Raw genomic sequence first — 21,223 nt, forward strand, 5'->3', positions numbered from 1 at the left:
TTGTTACGAGTTATCAGGGGATCCATACTCCTCCTCAGACACTTAACTCCAACTCTGCTGTTTCCAAGGGCCGCTGCTAGTGGAGGGCTAATTTTGCATTTATAATGGGATTTATAAGATTCATAACTAGTCGTTATCTTAACATTGTCCACCGATCTGAAAGAATATAATTTATAATTATTTGTTAAAATATTTGGTACCATGGACTTCCTGATATAATATGTATTAGAGCGAGTTAGGGAAGTATGAAGGCACAACCAATTGATGGAGAATAAGTTAAGTTTCAGTTTCCTTGTTTCATACATGTTACAAGCTATTACATTACAACACAGCATTGGTAATTAAGAACTGATAGCCGAGGATGGTGATGAGTTGTAACGGAGAAAGACTGTTTGTGTCTATGTTAATCACGTTTTTCCTGCTGCTGGTCAGTGGGAATGGTTTGCCATGTGATGGGTAAGAACTGCCATAATCGCATAATCATTTTGAATTATTCTATAATGCAAAAACAATTGTGGGTAAAGTAAAGGCGTGCATAGGATGAAAAGGATTTTTACTTCCGTAAGATACTATTTTATGTAAATGTTTTATTGCTAAGACATTCTTGAGAGGAAAGAGAACTCCTCGACCATATAGCAAAGTAATACATCTAGTCTATCTATGATTGCAGATTTTTCAAATGCTGCAATGGTTCCAAATGGATTGAGAATGCTGAAAAATGTGTTTGTATGTACATGGGTACTTTAAAAGATATTATTAGTACATATACTAGGATAAATTGATTGTTGATGTCATACAAAAAAAAAATCAAATACCGGTAACATGATCAAAAGTGTCAATGCATTCCATAATCTTTGTCGGAGTTGTTTCAGGTAAATAGTTCACATTTCCCTTTTGCTAACTTGTAGCCTGTGCGCTTGGATATTTTGGGATGCATTGCCCAGAGCAATGTCCCTTCCCCTCCTTTGGGAATGAATGCCAGTTATCCTGCAACTGTTCTAAACATCAGTGTAACCATGCAAAAGGATGTCAAAAAAGTAGTAAAACGTTTAATTACAGAAATATATATCATTAAAACATGAACTTAGAGACAACCTGCAATGATGTTCATTATCTTGGAAACAGTCACTTCTTTAAGTTTCAGATTGTGGACCAGGCTATTTAGGTGAATTGTGTGACGTGAAATGCCGGTATCCAGGTTTTGGTATGGATTGTCAGGATAAATGTTTGTGTGAACAGGAGATGTGTGATCCAGCAAATGGATGCCAAGGTCTACAGTTTTATTATTGCACATATTTCTGTATGATATTGTGCTTAATAAAGAAATTTATACTTTACAACTTACAAAATGAAAGAAAAAATCCTTTAAAAGTCAATAATCATAAATTATACAATTATGTGATGCATTTTAGAAGGTATTACCATGGCAGTTGTAACAACACCTGCTCCAACGTCCAGGATGACCCTTGAAATTTACGTATCACTAAGACATGATGCTGATGTTGACAGACGTTTTTCTTCACGAGACACTTCATCCGTTCTATCTACCACTCCAGACATGCCAAAAGGTAACGAAAAGAGAATGCCCCATTCACACATATTGGCATAGATTTTACTTCAGATCAGCCTAGTATTCAATCTAAATTACAGCAAGGGAAATTTACACCGTGCTTACTCAGAGATGCTGTATGACATGTTATGCCGTTCTGCACACACTCATTTTGACTACGGATTAATCCGTTTACCTGGTCAAGATATAGGACTCACGGAGGGTATGAGCAGTCGGCAGGGGATGATTACTCCTCTTGGGCACTCAAACAATCTTACTTGAATTTGTCGCTCTAAAATAGAAGAAACAAATAAATGACAATACAGCCTTTTAATGTTTAGAAGATATAGGCTACATTTAAGTTGGTTTGTAAATCATTAACCTCACATTAATAAGCTTTTGTCTTTAGCAGGACATTGTTGTCGCTCTGTTAAAATGGAAGCACTGACGTCTTTGTCATGTTTTTGTTTCTGTTTCCAATGTTCAATTATCTATGCAAAATTAAAGTCCTAAAGAATTTTAAAATAATTTAAGACGTAAGATAGGAAAAATGTCCTGGCCAGACTTTTCATTGACTGAGATTGTAGAGATTAGAAAATATGAGAAGTATATTTACACTCACATGTCTTTGAATTAAATGAAGTATTAGATGTTTTCAATATCAGATAATTTAATGGACTTCCCAAAATGATAAAATTGATTAAAAGTTTTTGGGTCCACCAATGAAAACTCACAGTTGTATTAACTTTAGACTAGGTATCGAACTATGCCTGTTAACAAAGATGAACAACCAGATATCGTTTTGTAAGCTCCAGTATTCAGGTTAGATGTTTGAAGATAGTCCCCGTGTACGTTTGAAGTAGGTTTCGTAACATATTGTATATAAAAAAGTAGTATACTGCAAGCTGCTGTTTTCATAGACTTAAAATGGCTTACTACACAATGAAATTGTAGTTTTAAAATCAGCGCAGAATATGAGTTTGACTATCATTCTTATTAAGGCCATGTATAACGTTTACATGATTATACATTTAAAATAATATACGAGGTCACTTGAAACACAATACAAACTTTAATCATGTAGCAGCTGACTTATATACAGGCAAGTAATATCAGGTGTGTCAACCCCTTCCACTTTTTCTAGAAAGAGTGTTTTCTTGTATATTTATACGGGGATAGTGCCCTTCCCCTTTTTTGACAGAAAGGAATTATATAATAAAAAGTTCAATTAAAACTTAACATGGATAAGGGAGAATTAATGACACCCCTTATGTAGGAAATTCGTAGTCGATTCTTCTTATTCTGTCTTTTTCTTAGTTCGTCTGTCATCATTTTTGAAGGTGTACTCCCCCTCTGAAATAACTATACAACATGTCCAATATATGTTGTCAGTATCCACACGTGTTTTAAAATGTGACATTACTCATTGCTCTGATTTTGTACCTACGCCTTTGTATCCATCGCTTACATAACATCTACTAGGAATCTACATAAACTACAAAGCAGGGTTTTCCCAGTGTTGTGTGTGTAGCCGATTGAAAAACAACACACCAAATTACATATTAGCGCTGAGTCGTTGTTACGACTGTGTATGTTCCAAACGTTGTTGTACCCGGAAGAGGTAAAAGAGAAATTGAACCAAACAAGATTTACAGACCTTATTCCCTTTTCCTTATAGCAGTTATGAGATTGATCACTGTTCGTTAGGCTTAAAATAACAATTGATTTGTTTGATATACTCCGACCGACCCGTGAAATTTGCCCCAACCCAATCATTTTTTCTGCACTTGGAAATTTTTTTTTTTTATTTGCTCCCTGGAAAATAAACTTTCTTCGAATTAGTATTAAACTTGATGCCATTTTTTTTTTATTTGGACTAGTTGTTTTACAGAATTCTTGCTATCAAAATGTCCCTATGGCGTCTTTCGGTTCTACCTTCACTTCGATAATAACCATTTGTTAATCCGGGAACTTTTCAAACACTTTTCTATGTGAACGATCAAATATACCGCATCACAGCTCCAAATTACCACATTATCTACCAACAAGATAGAACAAGGAGCTACGAACTCCCCCGTCGAGGCCTGATCGTATTTATGTACAAAGGTTATTGAAATAAAAAAAAATCACGTGGGATAGCGCACCAAAATTATGGCGGACCGTGAGTCGGCGTTTAAGGTGATAGTCTATATTTCTGAAAAGGCACGCATACTATTTTGATATGGGATTATTGAAATGTTATGACGATTTAATAGGTGAACGGCACTTTTACTTTGCTGTTAAACTGAGACACACGAATGGAACACGATCGTCACAACAATTTGAACGATGCGGAGAAGTCGGCATTAAACTTATATTGGGTAATATTAAAACTGATTGTAAATTGCTGTCATCATGCCATTCACTTGGATATTCATGGATCACATTAAAGTGTTCAAGTGATTGCTATTATGAATGTCGGAATCCCTGAACTGACATTAAAATTTCAGTAGTTGTATAGTACGTGTATGTATTAGCTATAGTTTATTCCTACAAATATCAATGTGTCAAAGTTAAGACTACATTCTAATACACTTGTTATTTATAGAAATGGTTTGATGAATTAGATTTGAATTTATCTAGCACTATACTCCGTATAAACAATTTACAAATCTTATCTGAGTTGTCATAAAATATCATACGCAATAAAGTCGCTGTGTAAAGGAATCTTGAATAAGAGACTTATTTAGTTTGAAATAATGCTCTTGAAAGGGATGGAATTGATACTCTTTAGCGTTAACCAACCTTCAATTCTGCGTCAGAAAAAAAATTATTAGGGGCACCCTCGTTGGGTTCACTTACAAATATAACTGAAAGAAGAGTTACGACCGGCGATACGAGAATAAATATAGCCGCAAATCATATCACTAAGTCTTAAAATTAATTCTTCTTAGTTTAAACGATACACACAAAAAGACAGACATATTTGGGGTATTCCCGCAGCTATCTATTAGTCTTTATAGAATGAATATTGAAAATAACGAATAGTGATCATTCTTACAAATTCTATAAAAATGCAATATTAAAAGTAGGGCAAAGAGGGACCCCTGGAAAAACAAGAGGAGGGTTCAGGTGCTTAGCAGGAATAAGCATTCGCTGTTGATCGGTCACACCTGGCTTCAGTCCTCTAACCCAATATTGTAAACGTAGTACTCCGTAGTTAAAATCAGTATGTAAAGAACGGCATAACAATTGGTATGAAACATGTCTTACAAACCTAACAACTGGGGTGGTATTTTGAAATTACATTATTATAACTAACATGGAATTTGCAAACTCATCATACGCAGAACATGATCTGGTGTATCAAATTAATTCTGAAACATAATGTTGATATACAGGTGATCATGGAATATTGCTACATAAATATAGGAATTTGACGATAGAGAAGCTTCAGTAAAATGTTCAGTAAAATATCCAATATGAAGCAGATGTTTAAGACTCTGTGGTATCTTTCATTTCGAGTTCACATGTATATGTCGAATCAACACATGAATTATATAAATATTGTGAATAAAAACGTAGATACATCTAAATATTGAGATGGGAGCCACAGCAAGAGTTATTTCGTCTTATGGTAGAAGGTTTTAGATAAAATATGTCACTCGTGATTGTAAATACAGTAACAAAGTTCGTGGCAATGGAATGTCCAACAGACTTTCGGAAGACTAGATGACAAAAAACCAATATGAATTTACATAAAATAATGTCAAGAGATTTACATTCACTCCAGTGCACTTTAAATTTTCTGTTTTTATTCCCAGATTAAACGCATATTTCGGTTTCGTATCTCCATATTTCCTTAAAACCATTATTGAATATAACACAATACACCTCGTATCTACAGGTTTGCATTATAATCATGACGACATACTTGTTTTAGAAATGTCAATTCAAAGTGACGCTGCATCAATGTGGTACAATTTCAACGAGAAGAAAAAAGGTATGGTTATCAGCATTACGACGCTAGGACTATTGTTTCTTATCTTAACAGTCATGTACTCCCATTGAAGTAATTCAAGAAATCAAAAAGATTTTGTCATTCATTTCTCCAGGAGTGGGAGAAAGTATTGCTTCTTTTATCGTTTAGTACAATTGTCTGAACATGATACCACGATTTACCTTAAATTTGAAAATTTTAGGGGGGGGGGAGGGGGCGGTTGCACCCCCTTAAATCCGCCACTGAAAAGACAGTTGTTATAACGTACGTTAACATAGTTAAACGACAACTTAACAGGAATGCTATCAAATTGTATTTCTAAATTCAATTTGGATTAATGTTATTGTATAATTATCAGACGTAGATCTGTCCATCTTGATTTTAAAACGAATCCTGTTTTTAAATCCATTCCGATTTACTCATAGTAATTCAATTAGAAAAAATAAAATGAAATATTACAGATACAAACTATATCAAAGATAATTTGAATTATAATCACCTGATAGAAATGTTGACGCACAATTGCATAAAAAATTTCCATCGCCTAGGATCTTAATAACTCTATAGTCATTCTCTCTCTCTCTCTCTCTCTCTCTCTCTCTCTCTCTCTCTCTCTCTCTCTCTCTCTCTTTATTTTTAGGGAATCCAAAGGGGGGTTGGGTTGCAACCCTCGTAACCCCCCCCCCCCCCGCTAGATCCGCCACTGAACTTTAATTTACTAACTTCATGACTATGTAGTATGTGAATTTTGCTAAAAATTGCTTCATAAAGTGTCTGATATTAAAAATAATAATTTGACTAGTATTGTGAATTCTGAATCACCGATCCATAAATCGAGTAAGAGATCGGCTGAAACCTCGAAACCCCACATTCGCAGTTAAAGCGAAACACTGTTTTAAACCAATTAATTTCTTCTGTGGAAAAGTTGAACGTACACAAGAGACAGTCAGTATCGGAAAGGTTGGAAAAGTACAGTAGTTTGCCTAGTTCCGGATCAAATTTTCATTAACGATTGATAGCGGTACAATTCACGAAGATACTGTAGGTTTTAATCGTCTTTTGAGATCAGAAGTTACTAAAATGAAAAATAACAAAAATTATTTGAAAACCATGGTAAATATCACCAGCCTTTGTATTTACCATAACCGTGTTCATGAGTCAGTTTCGAATCACACTGCCAGTTCCGAATCACGGGAATGTTTGAAACAACTGCAGGGCGATTCGAACTTTTACTGACCCATTTCGACTTTCAATCGGTCCAAAACTTTAAATCAGTACGTGTGTATGTTTATTTCGCTTAATATTTACCTAGTTTTTGTAGAAATAAAAATCAAATCAAACACTAGTTTAAATTAATCTTTACATTATTGACGTTATATATATTGAACAATATTCAAAGCTTCATATTTAGGCATAGACATAGCCAAAACTGCGGCATTCAAAATTCCCTTAATTAATATTTTTAAATAATTATTTTTTCACTGAGTAAGGTTATGATCTAACGTTATATATACCCGGGATAACAATCCTTCGGCATTTTCTTGTGGAGTTGGCGGAGTTGGAAAGAAAAAATATTAGTCATACATGTATATTGATATGCTTAAAATTGAATTGACTACAGTAGGCCTATACTTTTTAAATATCAATTTCAATATGTAAATTTAGATGCAATACATAGTATATTTACTGTCCCGATGTTCTCATTTTAAAATGTATTTGCGGGGGAAGGGGGGTATCCATTTTGGTAATCAGAAAAAAAATAGTTTACTGTGTTTATGAAAAAAATGTGCGTATTATATCTGACACTACTTCTATAAATCGAACAGTGCATTTAATGTGAACTGAGATATTGCTCAAAGTTGAAAACTAAGTTCAACAAGTCGACCATGACAGTAGTTGACTCAACTGATCCGGAATTTGATAAACAGATGGTGTCTCTTTGGTAAGGCATCTCAACCACAATAATGCATTCACTGAAGAAATATTATTGATGCATTTGCTGAAAGATATATTAAATGCATTTATTTTTTGTGCAGACCACTTGGTTATTTTTTAGCTACAGACACCCCCCCCGCCTCCATTTCTCCCCAAGCGTGTAAGTGACAAATATGTCGAAGCCCTAACATATCAAAGAAGAGTGACAAGTAATAAACCTGGGTTGGATAAAAATTACAATAGTTTTGTATCCCTCAGTAATCATTTTGAATGTGATTTACTTTTCTAAGTAAAAGTAATTTCATTAATTAGATATTTTTAATGATAATTACAAAGTGATTCGGAACTGGCAATAATCCAGAACTGGGCAAACGAATGTACATGTAAAGAACAGTTACAAACAGTTTTAAAAAAGCCTTATATAAATATACTTAATTTTTGCATAGCAAATTCTAGCTGGCCCTCCATATTTCTGTGCACCATATGGGCCCTAACTTCTGCCGAACAATTTAAGAAATATTTTTTCTATCTGTTTACGAGGTTATTTTTCGTTCGCGGAAATGGCCGAGTAGTAACGATTGCTATTTCTCTCTTAGAGCTACAAAAGTGTGTATATACATATATATTTGTAATGTTGTAATAATGATATATCATTATCAATGAGCGAAATTATTTAAGCACACTTAACTTTTATAATTGATGTAAAATAAGTTTTCGGTTCCTTGCATTGGATATGTGAGAAGGAGTTTGATTACAGCATTAACGTTGGTCATCAGAAACTGATAGCCGAAGATGGTGGTGATTTGGATAAGAGGGAGACTGTTGGTGTCAGAGTTCATCACGTTTTCCCTGCAGCTGGTCGGTGGGAATGATTCTCCTTGTGGTGGGTAGGAAATGAAGTTTGTATAATGGTCTTGGCTAATCATTTATATTATGTAATATTAAATTATATATGAGTAAAGGGTTGTATATACGGATGGATACAATATTTAATGATATTTAGCAATATATGTAATTAAATGTTCTATTACTAAGACATTCTTGACTGTCAATAGGACTCTATAACTATACATCATAGTATCACGTCCATTTTATCTACGTTTGCAGATCTTTCAAATGTTGCACTGGTAGTGGTTACAAATGGGATAGCAATATTTGATACGTATGTATGTTGATATCAAAACTACATTATCAGTCTATGCACGATGATATTTTGAATTTGATATGATACATAAAAAGTATGATAGTTCAAATCCCAAAACCCGTCAATACATGCTACAATTTTCTCGGAATTGTTTGAGGTAAAAAGCAAACTCTCCTTTTTCCCTTAACATGTAGTCTGTGATATGGAATAAAATGGGTTACAGTGTACACAGTGTACACAGCAATGTCCATTCCCCTCCTATGGGAAGGGATGCAAGTTATTCTGCAATTGCTCTAAAGATTAGGGTAACCATGGAAAAGGATGACCCAAAAGTTGTAAGAAAGTGTAATCATATCAATATATCGAATTTAGAGACAACCTGCAATGATGCTCACTGATTATCTTGAAAACAGTTACTTATTTACGTTTTAGATTGTAAGCCAGGTTATGTATTTGACTAGTGAAGTTAATACAATTTTTTTCTCTATCATACACGCACTAATTTGAACCTACGTATTGTCTGAACAGTGTCGTTTAAAGTCAGCATTTCGCAAATTCTATGTTCGTTATAACGATGTAATTTGCCAATACAACATATCATTGGGTAAAATGCTATCTGACGTGTTTCATACCGATTGTTAGGCGGTTCTTGGTACACTAATTTTGACTACGGGTAGCTCCGTTTACCTAATCAAGATATGGGGTTCAATGTGGGTGTGACTGGTCAATAGGGGATGCTTACTCCTCCTAGGCACCTGGTTTCACTTCTGGTATATTCAGGGGTCCGTGTTTACCCAACTCTCTATTTTGTATTGCTTATAGGAGTTATGAGATCAAGTTTGTTATCGTCACTTTTTATATATTTAACAAGCTAATGGATATGACTTCCAACTTGCGAAATAAAACAAACCCATTCATTTAAAAGTGAATAGAGATAAAGTTTACAATGCTGTGTTAAGACATTTCTGGAAGATATTGTCATGGAAGGGATAACAAAACCTGCTCCACAATCCAGAGTGGTCCATAACAGTTCCGTATCAATGCGACATGATGCAGATGTCAACGGAAGATTTCCTTCAAGAGACACTTCACCTGTTTTATTTATGAATCCAGATATGCAGAAAGGTAAAACAAACAAACATACAATACGTCGTACATTAACACCGTGCTCATACGGCAAGGGCAATACCGTCTACGATGATGCTGATTAAGTTAATCTGCCTTGTTTTATATAAAAACATTATTTTGCTCGAGAAAAGACAGTCCGTCGCAAATATTTCTTCTATTTGCATCTTATAAACAATCTTGTTTAAATTTGGTGCTGTAGAATAAAGAACTAAACTGTAGATTAGTCGGTGCAGCTTTTTTAATATTCAGAAGACATTGGGTACGTTATTGGTTGGCTTATGGGATATTCACCTCACATTAATGATCAGGTGAAAGTAAGGAAGGAACATAACGTTGATGACATACTGACTCATAGTGGTTGTTAAGAATAATCCGATGATGCTTACTACTCCTCAGAGGCACATGATTCAACCTCTGGTGTTTCCGAGGAACCGTTCTTATCGAGCACTAAATTTATATTGGTTTATAAGATTAAGAATTAATTGTTGTCCTCGTCTTTGCATACGATCGGAAAGATCAAAATCTATAATTATCTTATCTTATATCATATTTTGGTACCATGGACATCCTTATAAAACTACCAAGTACTTCTAACGCAGAAAATGTATCTACATTTGTGACGCACACTGTGTTTTATTGTGAAATACATATCTTCCCTTTATGTTATAACAGTATGTATGTGTTGATATGCTGTATATGATAGATGTAAATATGTAAATATACTAAATACAATTGATAAATTTGTGAAAGTTGAGGAAAATACCAAACTAGTAAACGTACTGGCCTTTTCATTTATGAATTTGCATACGGGATGATTCTGGAAGAATTCTGATTCACTGATTATACAAATTATCCAATATATATACTCTCACAATAGAAATATTTAATTGTTCTGTTTATTTATTTCAGTTATATAAAATTATATTTCATATGTAGATTTTTGTCATTAAACGTTTAGAGAAAGAGGCGGGCTATCTCATATGTACCCTTAACACTTGATGATTTATCCGTAAACTAGCTATTGTCCTCTTAAAACTGAACCGGCATTTAAATAGATATTTTTAATTTTGTATTGAAAATATGTGCCATTGAAGGAACAACCAACATTTAAATGTTATGCAAAATAGTTTCTGTTTCCTTGTGTCGCAAATGTGAGAAAGAAATTACAGCATTAATAGCTGAATATGGTGATGGTTGGCATCGCGGGGATACTGTTGGTGTCAGTCTTCATTCCGTATTCCCCGGAACTGGTCGGTGGGAATGGTTTATTGTGTGATGGGTAAGAAATGATGTTTGCATGATGGTCTTGAATAACAATTATATTATACAACATTAAACAAGATGCGAATAAAGTAAAGGAGTGCATACATTGATGGGGACTTTCTACATTAGTAATACATGATTGTATGTAAATATTCTATTGCTAAGATATTTTTGAGTGCAAAGAGGACTCTACAACTATGTATCATACCATCACATCTATTTTATCTATGTTTATAGATTTTTCAAGTGTTGCAGTGGTTACAGATGGGATAGTAATGCTGAAAAATGTGTCCGTATGTACCTGCATTTGTAAATGAAAATATCAGCATCTATACTATTTAAAAGAAACTATCAATACTCTATGTTGGAATTTTTGATTTGAGGATAAAGAAATAATATGATAGTTTAAAAACCCAAACATATCAATAAAAACAAACGTTTTTGTCAGAATTGTTTGATTTCCTTCCCCCTGAAATTGTAGCTTGTGAGCCAGGGTATCTTGGGATAGATTGTGCACGGAAATGCGACTTTCCCTACTTTGGGAAGGGATGCCAGCTATACTGTAACTGCTCTAAAGATCAGTGTAATCTTAGAAAAGGATGCCCAAAAGGTGGTAAGAAAGTTTAATTATAGATTATAGTATATGATAGTATATGATAGTTTATAGTATATGATTAAGAATTGAACTTGGGGACACCTAGGGATCTTACATAATGATTATCTAGAAAAATGTTGATTGTTTACATTTCAGATTGTAAACCAGGCTATTTTGGTGAGTTTTGTGACTTGAAATGTCGGTATCCAAGTTTTGGTACGGTCTGTCAGGATAAATGTTTGTGTGAACAGGAGAGGTGTGATCCTGTAAATGGATGCCAAGGTGTGAAGTTTTATCAATACAAATTTTCTCTCTATGATGCATGCACTTAACAAGGAAATAGATGTACTTTACAAGTTACAAAATAAATACAAATATTCATTTGCAAGTAGATAAAAACAAAGTATGAAATGATGTGTTACAGGAAGTTTAGAAGGTAATTTCATGGAAGTGGTAACAACACCTACTCCAAAGTCCAGGATGACCCATAATATTTCCCTATCACTAGGACATGATGCTGATGTGAACAGAAAAGTTCCTTCACGAGACACTTCATCCGTTCTATCTACCACTCCAGATATGACTAAAGGTAAAGAAAACAAAACCGCAATTCCTCCTTTACACAAATAGATATAAAACATACTTTGCATCAGCTTAATATTCAAAATGAATTAATGTAAAGAAAATTTACACAATGCTAACACAATGCTGACAAGAAAAATGCTGTCTGACGTGTTTCATACCAATTTCTTCTTGCGTTCTTTACACACTCATTTTGACTACGGATTGTACGGATTGCTATTTTATCTGATTAAAATTTAGGGCTCACAGCGGGTGTGACCGGTCGATAGAGGTGCTTACTCCTCTTAGACACCTGATCACACCTCTGGTATGTCCACGGGTTGGTGTTCTTCCAACGTTTACGTTTGTATTCTTCATAGACGTTTTGAGAGTGATCAAAGTATTTCTACATCCCCACACAGATTGAAAATTGAATAGAAGAAATTGTGATCGATGTAATAAATCTCATAAATAATATGGAATTAAATGTAGAGCAAATACAAATCCCTAGACATCCCATAAAAACTTTGACGGGCATGTATACGACCGTTTCAAGAATTTATCGTAGTCTTAACACTTACGATTGCGATTCATGTCTCACTTTTACAACTCTTTTCTCTATGGAAGTAGATCTAAAATTAATCCTACCATGAAAGAAATACATTCATTATTTCGTCATGGTTTTAAACATATCGTTATCGTCGATTGGATGATTTTAATTGACTTTCATGTAACCTAAAATTCAGGGAAAATGATGTAAGAAATAACATAAAAGATCTACATTTTAGAATTTTAAATGCCTAGTATCGATCTGCTCAAGTGAGTCGAGATCACACCAACAAGTAAACTATATTCAAGGGATTAAAACAATAAATAAGAAAATGAAATGATATTGATCAAAAAAAAAAATGATAATACAACGAAAAATGATATTGTACTCAAGTATAGGAAAGTTTATCCTGCATCTAACACATTTCAAACCATGGATATATACATGCATTCGTTTAACCATTGTTGTAAAATATGCTATAACACTAATGACATATCTATTAGCATATTTGTATAAATTTCAAACATATCATGGACTCAATTTGTACCTTAAATGACTTGAAATTTATTTTTCCCATGTGTTTGTATAATTTTTATATTTTTTTCCGTTTAGGCATGTAAGCATATATTTCCGGCTTTATGTGATGATAAATAATCCAGATCATTTATTAAAATCATTATTGATATTGCACTTGATAACAAGGGATAGGAACCCCAAGGGTCCGATAATGACCCATCCTTTTGCTGTGTATGCATATACGCCTAGTTTGTAAATCTACAGAACCGTTCCACGTGCAAAATTGGGATTTTGAACTTTCTCCTATTACCAAATCAGTTATTATCATATTTTCTTTAAAATCTGTAATGTAATCATGCGAATGTATATCTATTATGCAGTTAGTCAGTTGCATCAAAGATATTGATCCAACGGAAAAAAATAGGCGAGTATGACGAATCGCAACGTCAAGTTCTGTTACTAGAGAAACATACTTTATGAACATGTCTATGATAATTACTCTGCCTAATGTTAAATATACGTGTAGATTAACGATGATGCAGACACATGTAGCAATATCTCCCCCATCCTCCCCCTATTACTTTTCTAACAACTTTTTTGTTGTTATTATTACATGCAAAGTTAGATATGTTGACTACCCTCCTCTCCTCACTTTTTAAAATTTGAATTAATTGCCTTTACGTTTATCTCGGCAGGCTGGTCACAAGGGTTAAGTACGTTTTGAGCCCGAACTATGTGATACAATAAATATAAATTAACTATACTTATGGTATCACAGAATCCGAGCCCAAAACGTGCTTAACCACTGTGAGACTGGCATGTCTGTGGTTGTGCATAACAAAGAAGGATAGCTCTAATTGATTTATGATTCTGGCTCGGACTGTTTGTTTAATTCCTACAAAACATAAACAAACTTAGTCAGGTAAATACTACCACAAAATGATCTCAGACAGGGCAAGCTTGGCGGCCGTATTGCTCATTTACGTGCATGTAGGAGCACTTACGATTGACCCTAGACCATTCGTAGGATTACGATCAATACTGATCGTATATAGCAAGTCGTAACTTTTAGTGTAAAGGTTGTACGTGTTACGTTTACATTTAAGTCTACGTTTATGATCTACGGTCGTTTAGTGAAACGACCGCCAGGTGCAGACATCCCATGTGAAAAACTTTGTGGTATAATATTTCGAGTTCAAATGGATGAAACGTGAAGATAACGAACAGTGATCAACGATTTGACAATTCAACGAATTTATGTATGAATGAAAATGAACGCTGTGAATAGAAGAATCGATGAGAAATCGATATTATGAGATGAGGATGCCATTAAGTATGGTATTATAATTACCAATACTCATAAAAAGTTCTGAATCGCTAGGATTACTCAAAGAACACAATTCCATGCTCAGTAAGGATAACATTTAATTACAAGACAAAAATATACAATAGACATCAAGAAAACAATGAAATACTGTCGAAAAATAATAAACCTCGATTCAAAATTGTGTCAATCCCTCAGAATGATTTAAGCTAATAAGTTCTAGTTTTGGAATCGGTTTTGAATTACATAATTCACTATACTTTTCTTAAATACAATCACTTAATTTGATAATCAATTCAAACGTGTTCAAATATCTGCCATCTTCCGTGAGCATCAGATGATTTCTGTTCTGGATCCTGACGATATTAATTTTACGAAATGTAACACAGTGACACCATGTAAACAAACTACACTATGTAGACTTTTACAGAACAGGTGACACACAGTACAACATGTAAGACATAACGTTGTTTCTCCTCCCGAATATTTACATCTTTAGATTGGGTCAAATGCTGTCTGACGTGTTAAGCCGTTCTTGGCAAACTGATTTTGACTGCGGATAACTCCGTTTACCTGATCAGTATATAGGGCTCGTGGCGGGTGTGACCGGTCAACAGGGGATGATTACTCCTCCTAGGCACCTGTTCCCACCTCTGCTGTGTCCAGAGGTCCGTGTGTGCCCAACTATCTAATTTATATTGCTTATAGGAATTATGAGATTGATCACTGTTCGTTATATTCACCTTGCATGCCAACATCGTCATTTCTGGCTCGAACGAGCTACCATATTTTGCACCACGTGAATATCGACTGATGAACTAGTCTCCGTACTTGGTCTCGTACTGTTAGTAGTGTTGTAAGAAAAAACCTTATCCCCTATGATGATTGACATAAGAGTGAAAAAATAACAACCAAGATATAACTTTCAACCTAACATGATAGCGTAAGTTCACATAACGAACACTTGTTCATGAATATCCCGTACTGATATATTGTTATGATAAACACAATTTTCAAAACAAAATGCATAAAATGAAATGTAAATGCATTGGAATTGGTCTTAGAATATAAAGCAAACTGTGGAGAATTCCAACTGCTGAAAATCGGAAACACCGATCTAATGCGTCCACTCACTCTGACTTCACGGACTCAAGGGAAGTATTTAAACCAATACCTGGAAACGTCAGCTGAGCGAGTGAACAAACAGGTGGTGTCAGCAAATACAAATACGGGAAAATTTAAAACATAACCAGCTACTATCAAGTACGTTACACGTTTTGTTCTGATACTAGAAGCTTTTGAATAACTTCTGTCTCTGAGTATACAAAAATAGCTCAGCTAATGTGGGAGTACAACTCGTATCTATGAGACTTTCAACAGATTGTCGGAAGACTTCATGATCAACGAAAATTAAGAATTTACATGAAAGAATTTCAAGAGTTTTACATTCACTTCAGGGTTCTATAAATTCTCTGATTTTATTCCAAGATTAAGTAACTATTTCGTTTTTGTATATTCATTTTTAACTTTGCATATAAAATTAAAACCAGTAGTGAATATAAAACAATACACCGTGTATTTACAGGTTTGCATTTTAATCATGATGGCATAAATGTTTTAGAAACGCCACTTCAAAGTGACGCTGCAGCAATGTGGAAAACGTTGAACGAGAAGGAAATAGGGATGGTTATCAGCATTACGACGCTAGGACTACTGTTTATTGTCTTAACAGCTATGTACATCTGGGTATCTCATCGCATTCGTGTAGAAAGAAATAATCGTAGGAAAACAACTGAAGATTTGTATGAGAACTCTGCAGTATACAAAACCCGGGTAATGTGTTATAAAATGCACTGTTATGAAGTACACTGCATCAAGACATGGTGTGTAAAGCCTGTATTCGTATTTACTTATCCTTTGTAATACGTAGAGTTTTCATGCTTCATTATGTAAAATGTTATTTGTAAACTGTGACTTGCTGGTTGTCTTTCAATTTGAAATAATCAAACTACGTAGTATATGATACATTTATAGATGAGGGAAACCTGTCTATTTAGTAATATAAAACAATGAACAAATGGTATTATCTGTTTAAGATCTGCACCACCCATTTTGCAAATATGATGCTATATCTTTATCATAGCATTCTGAAGAAGATATCAATGTCCTATATATTTGGTCGGGATCTAACCACATCGTTCTACAGACTGTTTTATAGACCCAGGCCGTATTAGTCCGGAAATAAAGATGTATATCTATTTTGAAATTTCTTTTTACCCTTCGTTATGTATAATAGAACAAAAGTTCGATGTCGAAAAATAGGTTATAAAGCAGACGTGATTTTCTTCAGTTTTAAAATGGAATTCCGCTTTGTGTTTTGTGTTCCGTTTAAATATCTAACTTTAAATATCTTAAAGATCTTCTTTTCAGGTGAATGTATGTTAGATTTTATTCATACTAAGTTTAATAATTCGACGTAACACGTTATTGTATTAGTTCTCAGAGTCTAGCAGTGTTTATTTAATCAATCGTTTGTAGTTAAACTGATCAGGGACTTACATCACGGTAAATTTGTAATGGATACCAAATCCTAGAAAGTGAGTTGGAGAACAAAAGTGAATGATGAACTAGAAGATAGAAGTGGGTTGAGAAAAATAACTAACAACCCAGTATGTCTTTTCATGACGCTAGCGGGAGGTTCTTTTACAAATTGTGCCACAAAATATTAATATTCGTCACATGGATTGTTTGCAACAAAACAGCATATCACCAAGAAATCGCTTTAGGATAATAAGGAATCTAGGAGAACCAGTGAAAGCTGGTAACTACATGTATGGATGACTCAATCAAAGCATACTGTATTTCAGAGGGGTATATTCCTGACTTTCTGTAAATCTTTATTCTATTTTCTCTCATCTATAATCTTACATTTTAAATCATTGGTTATTCTTAGATTTAAATATTTCGAAGCCATGTAATCTTGAAATCAAATTATCAAGTTCTCAAACAATATCTGGAAATTGTTCATGTGCTTAAAATATTTTCATATCACGCGTTATGCAATAATTCTCTGAAATCTTGGATTTTTCTATGACGAATTCTCAACTAATAGAATGTTTGAGTTCTCAAAAAGCTATCTAAAGTAGATTTGATCGGAGTATACGGTCCTGTGGAAATCCGTGTTAGAATATGTGCTGATTACCCCTTGCTTGTCGTAAGAGGTTACTATGGCGGTCCATCGGACGAGACCGCAAAACACCGAAGCCCCGTGTCACAGCAAGTATGGGATGACAAAGATCCCTCCCTCCTCAAAGGATGTAAGCGGCGCAGCCTTTCACCGGCAATGGTGACGTCTCCATATGAGTGAAACAATTTCGAGTGGGATATTAAGGAGTATTCTGCAGCAGAGAAATTTGATATGGATGGAAAGTGGAGGATATGTACAATATTTTGAAAGTAAAAACTTTCAAATTTACTCTATTAATTAAAAATACAGTATTAATTGAAACAAATCTGAAACAATTTTGAAACCCCTGCTGAATTCGATCTCGCATTCCACAGTTCAGCAGTCGACATGCTAGTCTTACTTGGCTACTCGTCTAGACCATGCATTTTGAAACAAATATCCAAATATTGCTGATATCTATATTTTCATCCATGTTTTAAAAGGAAGTCAGCCATTATGGCAATATAGAGTACCTCCTTGAACAATATTCAACCAACAGATTATAGGGAGGAGATAAAACTTAAAACGAATATGCAAAATTAATTAGAAGAATATCATCTTATTGTAGTAAATTAGTTAAAGGATGAACTTCACAAGCATCGAAATAATGTCTTTATTTAGGCACAGTTTGGGGTCAGTTTCAAATTAGGCAAACAAAAACAGCATAAAAACAATGTTTAAAGTTGACAAGATTTTCAGCCAAACCATCATAAAGATATATTTCCTGCTGAAATTACAAAACAAGAAATTCTTAATTGCATTTACCTAAATGTAAATTTATAATAATGAAGATCTTGTGTAGCAACTGTTGTAAATGATCATACAACACTTTGATGCAATTTAAACAAATATTTATTCCATTGTAACATCATCGATAGTCCTCTGCGTACTTGTGGAATAACAGAAGATCAGGTCCTTAAAAAACAAACAAATATTGTCAATTCTAATTGTATACCTTTATCTATTTTACTCGTAGAGAGAATTGTATGTTTACGTATACGTGAGAAGAAAAAATCTCTCGCTGTGGCCTTCAATTCGACATTTCGATACATCGATGACGTTTTCTCTATTAACAATAATAACCTTCATTTATATGTCGATTTGATATATCCCTGTGAGCTCGAAATAAAGGACACCACAGAGTCGTTCACTTCTGCTCCATACTTAGATATTTTATTGAAAGTAGACATTAACGGCAAACTGACAACTCAACTGTATGACAAACGGGATGATTTCAGCTTCTCCATCATCAACTTCCCATATCTATGTAGCAATATTCCATTATCACCTGCATATGGTGTTTATATATCTCAACTGATTCGATATGCAAGAGCTTGTTCTGCGTCTAGTCAGTTTTCAAATCGAGGTAAGCTACTAACAAACAAGTTGATGGTACAGGGGTTTCAACAGTCTCGATTGAAGTCAACATTTCGCAAATTATATGGTCGTTATAAGAATCTAGTTCGTCAATACAACCTATCATTGGGTCAAATGCTCTCTGACGTGTTTCATACTGATTGTTAAGCCGTACTTGGCACATTGGGTTTGACTGCGGATGACTCCTGATCAGGATATGGGGCTCACGGCGGGTGTGACCGGTCAACAGGGGATGCTTTCTCCTCCTAGGCACCTGATCCTAATTCTGGTGTGTCAAGGGGTCCGTGTTTGCCCAACTATTTATTTGTACTATTTATTTTTATTGTTTATAGGAGTTATGAGATTGATCACTGTTCATTATCTTCACCTTGCATGTTAAGATGGGATTCATTATTGACTTTATAGTAAAACTAAACTGTCGGTAAACGATCGATATATGTTTCTCCAAAGCTTTACCATACATGCATCATTTTCCTTGATGAACAGAATATTTTTTAGTTTTCCAGAAATTTCTATCTTTATTCTTTTAATGAGTAATTTACACTAAAATTTAAGGTGTTCGACTTCGTGCACAAATAATGGAGAAGATTAGTACTTATGGAAAATTAACGTGATTAATTCTACAGAATGAGTGCTGTGAAATTATTTACATGTCTAATTGAATATCAATGAACTAAGTATTATGTGAAAGTATTTGACAGTTATAAATCGAATTCCCTGATGAGACAACAAAATTGTTTAATATATATATTCAGCAAAGGGCAATTAAAGTGTTCCCGATTATTATCTTTTACACAAGAGATCCACGTGCTCCATCTGACAATCAAGTGATGCTTGCTGACGATATTTGACGGTTGATTATAGCCGATAAATGGACTTTGTTTCCAGTTCACCATGACGATGCGAGAGGTAAGACCTTGACAGAGTTGCTTCTAAACGGTAGGGGTTTAATAATCATATTATATCGAGCTTTTCGCCGAAATTTTCAAGCGATGTAGCTGGTAAAACAGAAAACCAATATGGCGGCGTGATATACCTTGTGAATATTATGTTTACAGAAAGACATTTGTTTATTATCAATATTTAAAACGTCGAGTGCCTGTGGATTTGAGGCAAATTCTGTGAATCGCGCATGAACAGCTCAAACGTGATGTTTATTTCTTATATGTATATTCATTTACTAAAACACCGTTTCTTTACATTGCTTCTTTTTTGTTGCATAAAACGAACTTCTAGCATCTGTCACAGTAGTTATTGTGACGTACGTCAACACATAGACATGACGTCACATTTCGTCTCACCCTGACTTTTATCAACATTGCAAGGTGCACTGTATTTTGGAGGTAGGAGACCGCAAGATTGGGTTGATAATCTACGTAAGTTTACAATCTTAATCCAAAGGTGTGACTTGTGAGATATTTGTAACAGTTGTTCTATTTTTTTTTAAAAATCATTATGCTCTCTCAGTCGCATGCTTTAAGGTAGTTCATAATCCGTTCATAGTCAATGTGAACGGATTGTGTCGCGCGTTGAAATTGGTTGGTTCATAGAGGACAATGCGATTTGTAATATAAATATATGTATTTCGTTATTTATTTATTTCAGTTGCATTAAAATTTATTGGTCATGGAGAGGTTTGTCATTTCAATGTGTAGTAAGATAAGAGGTCGATTTTATTTAGACACTTAAATTCTGATGCTTTATCACTAAACTAGCTAGTACCCACTGATAACTAAACAGGCATATATTAGATATTTTGAACATTGCACTTATGATTTGTATCATTGTGAATTAGGGAAATATAAGGGTAAACCAACATTGAGAATTTATGTATTTTCGCTTCCTTGTGTCGCAAACGTGAGAAGTTAAATTGCAACATTGCTGTTGATCATCAGAAACTGATAGCCGAGGATGGTGATGATGTCTATCGCAGGGACACTGTTGGTGTCAGTGTTAATTACGTTTTCCCTGAGGCTGGTCGGCGGAAATGGTTCGTCGTGTGGTGGGTAAGAAATGACATTTGCATGATTGTTTGAAATAATCACCAACATTATAGAATATAAAAACAATTTGTGA

The 21,223-nt window shown here is 34.3% G+C and overlaps 2 protein-coding genes across 2 annotated transcripts; both read left to right on the forward strand.

Annotated features, from left to right (window-relative positions):
• Positions 1 to 283: 283 nt before the first annotated feature.
• On the forward strand, positions 284 to 5,599 carry LOC130053476 (multiple epidermal growth factor-like domains protein 10). The gene is made up of 6 exons (XM_056160786.1): positions 284 to 456; positions 671 to 726; positions 909 to 1,037; positions 1,139 to 1,270; positions 1,416 to 1,568; positions 5,472 to 5,599. Exons 1-6 carry the CDS (start codon positions 362 to 364, stop codon positions 5,597 to 5,599), a joined length of 693 nt encoding a protein of 230 aa, XP_056016761.1. The 5' UTR covers positions 284 to 361.
• Positions 5,600 to 7,414: 1,815 nt separating this feature from the next.
• LOC125674670 (uncharacterized) lies at positions 7,415 to 16,785 on the forward strand. The gene is made up of 7 exons (XM_056160787.1): positions 7,415 to 7,470; positions 8,221 to 8,321; positions 11,175 to 11,291; positions 11,480 to 11,611; positions 11,750 to 11,875; positions 12,018 to 12,182; positions 16,166 to 16,785. Exons 1-7 carry the CDS (start codon positions 7,415 to 7,417, stop codon positions 16,465 to 16,467), a joined length of 999 nt encoding a protein of 332 aa, XP_056016762.1. The 3' UTR covers positions 16,468 to 16,785.
• Positions 16,786 to 21,223: the final 4,438 nt, after the last annotated feature.

Source organism: Ostrea edulis, chromosome 3 (assembly GCF_947568905.1).
Source record: "Ostrea edulis chromosome 3, xbOstEdul1.1, whole genome shotgun sequence".
Taxonomy (NCBI): domain Eukaryota; kingdom Metazoa; phylum Mollusca; class Bivalvia; order Ostreida; family Ostreidae; genus Ostrea; species Ostrea edulis.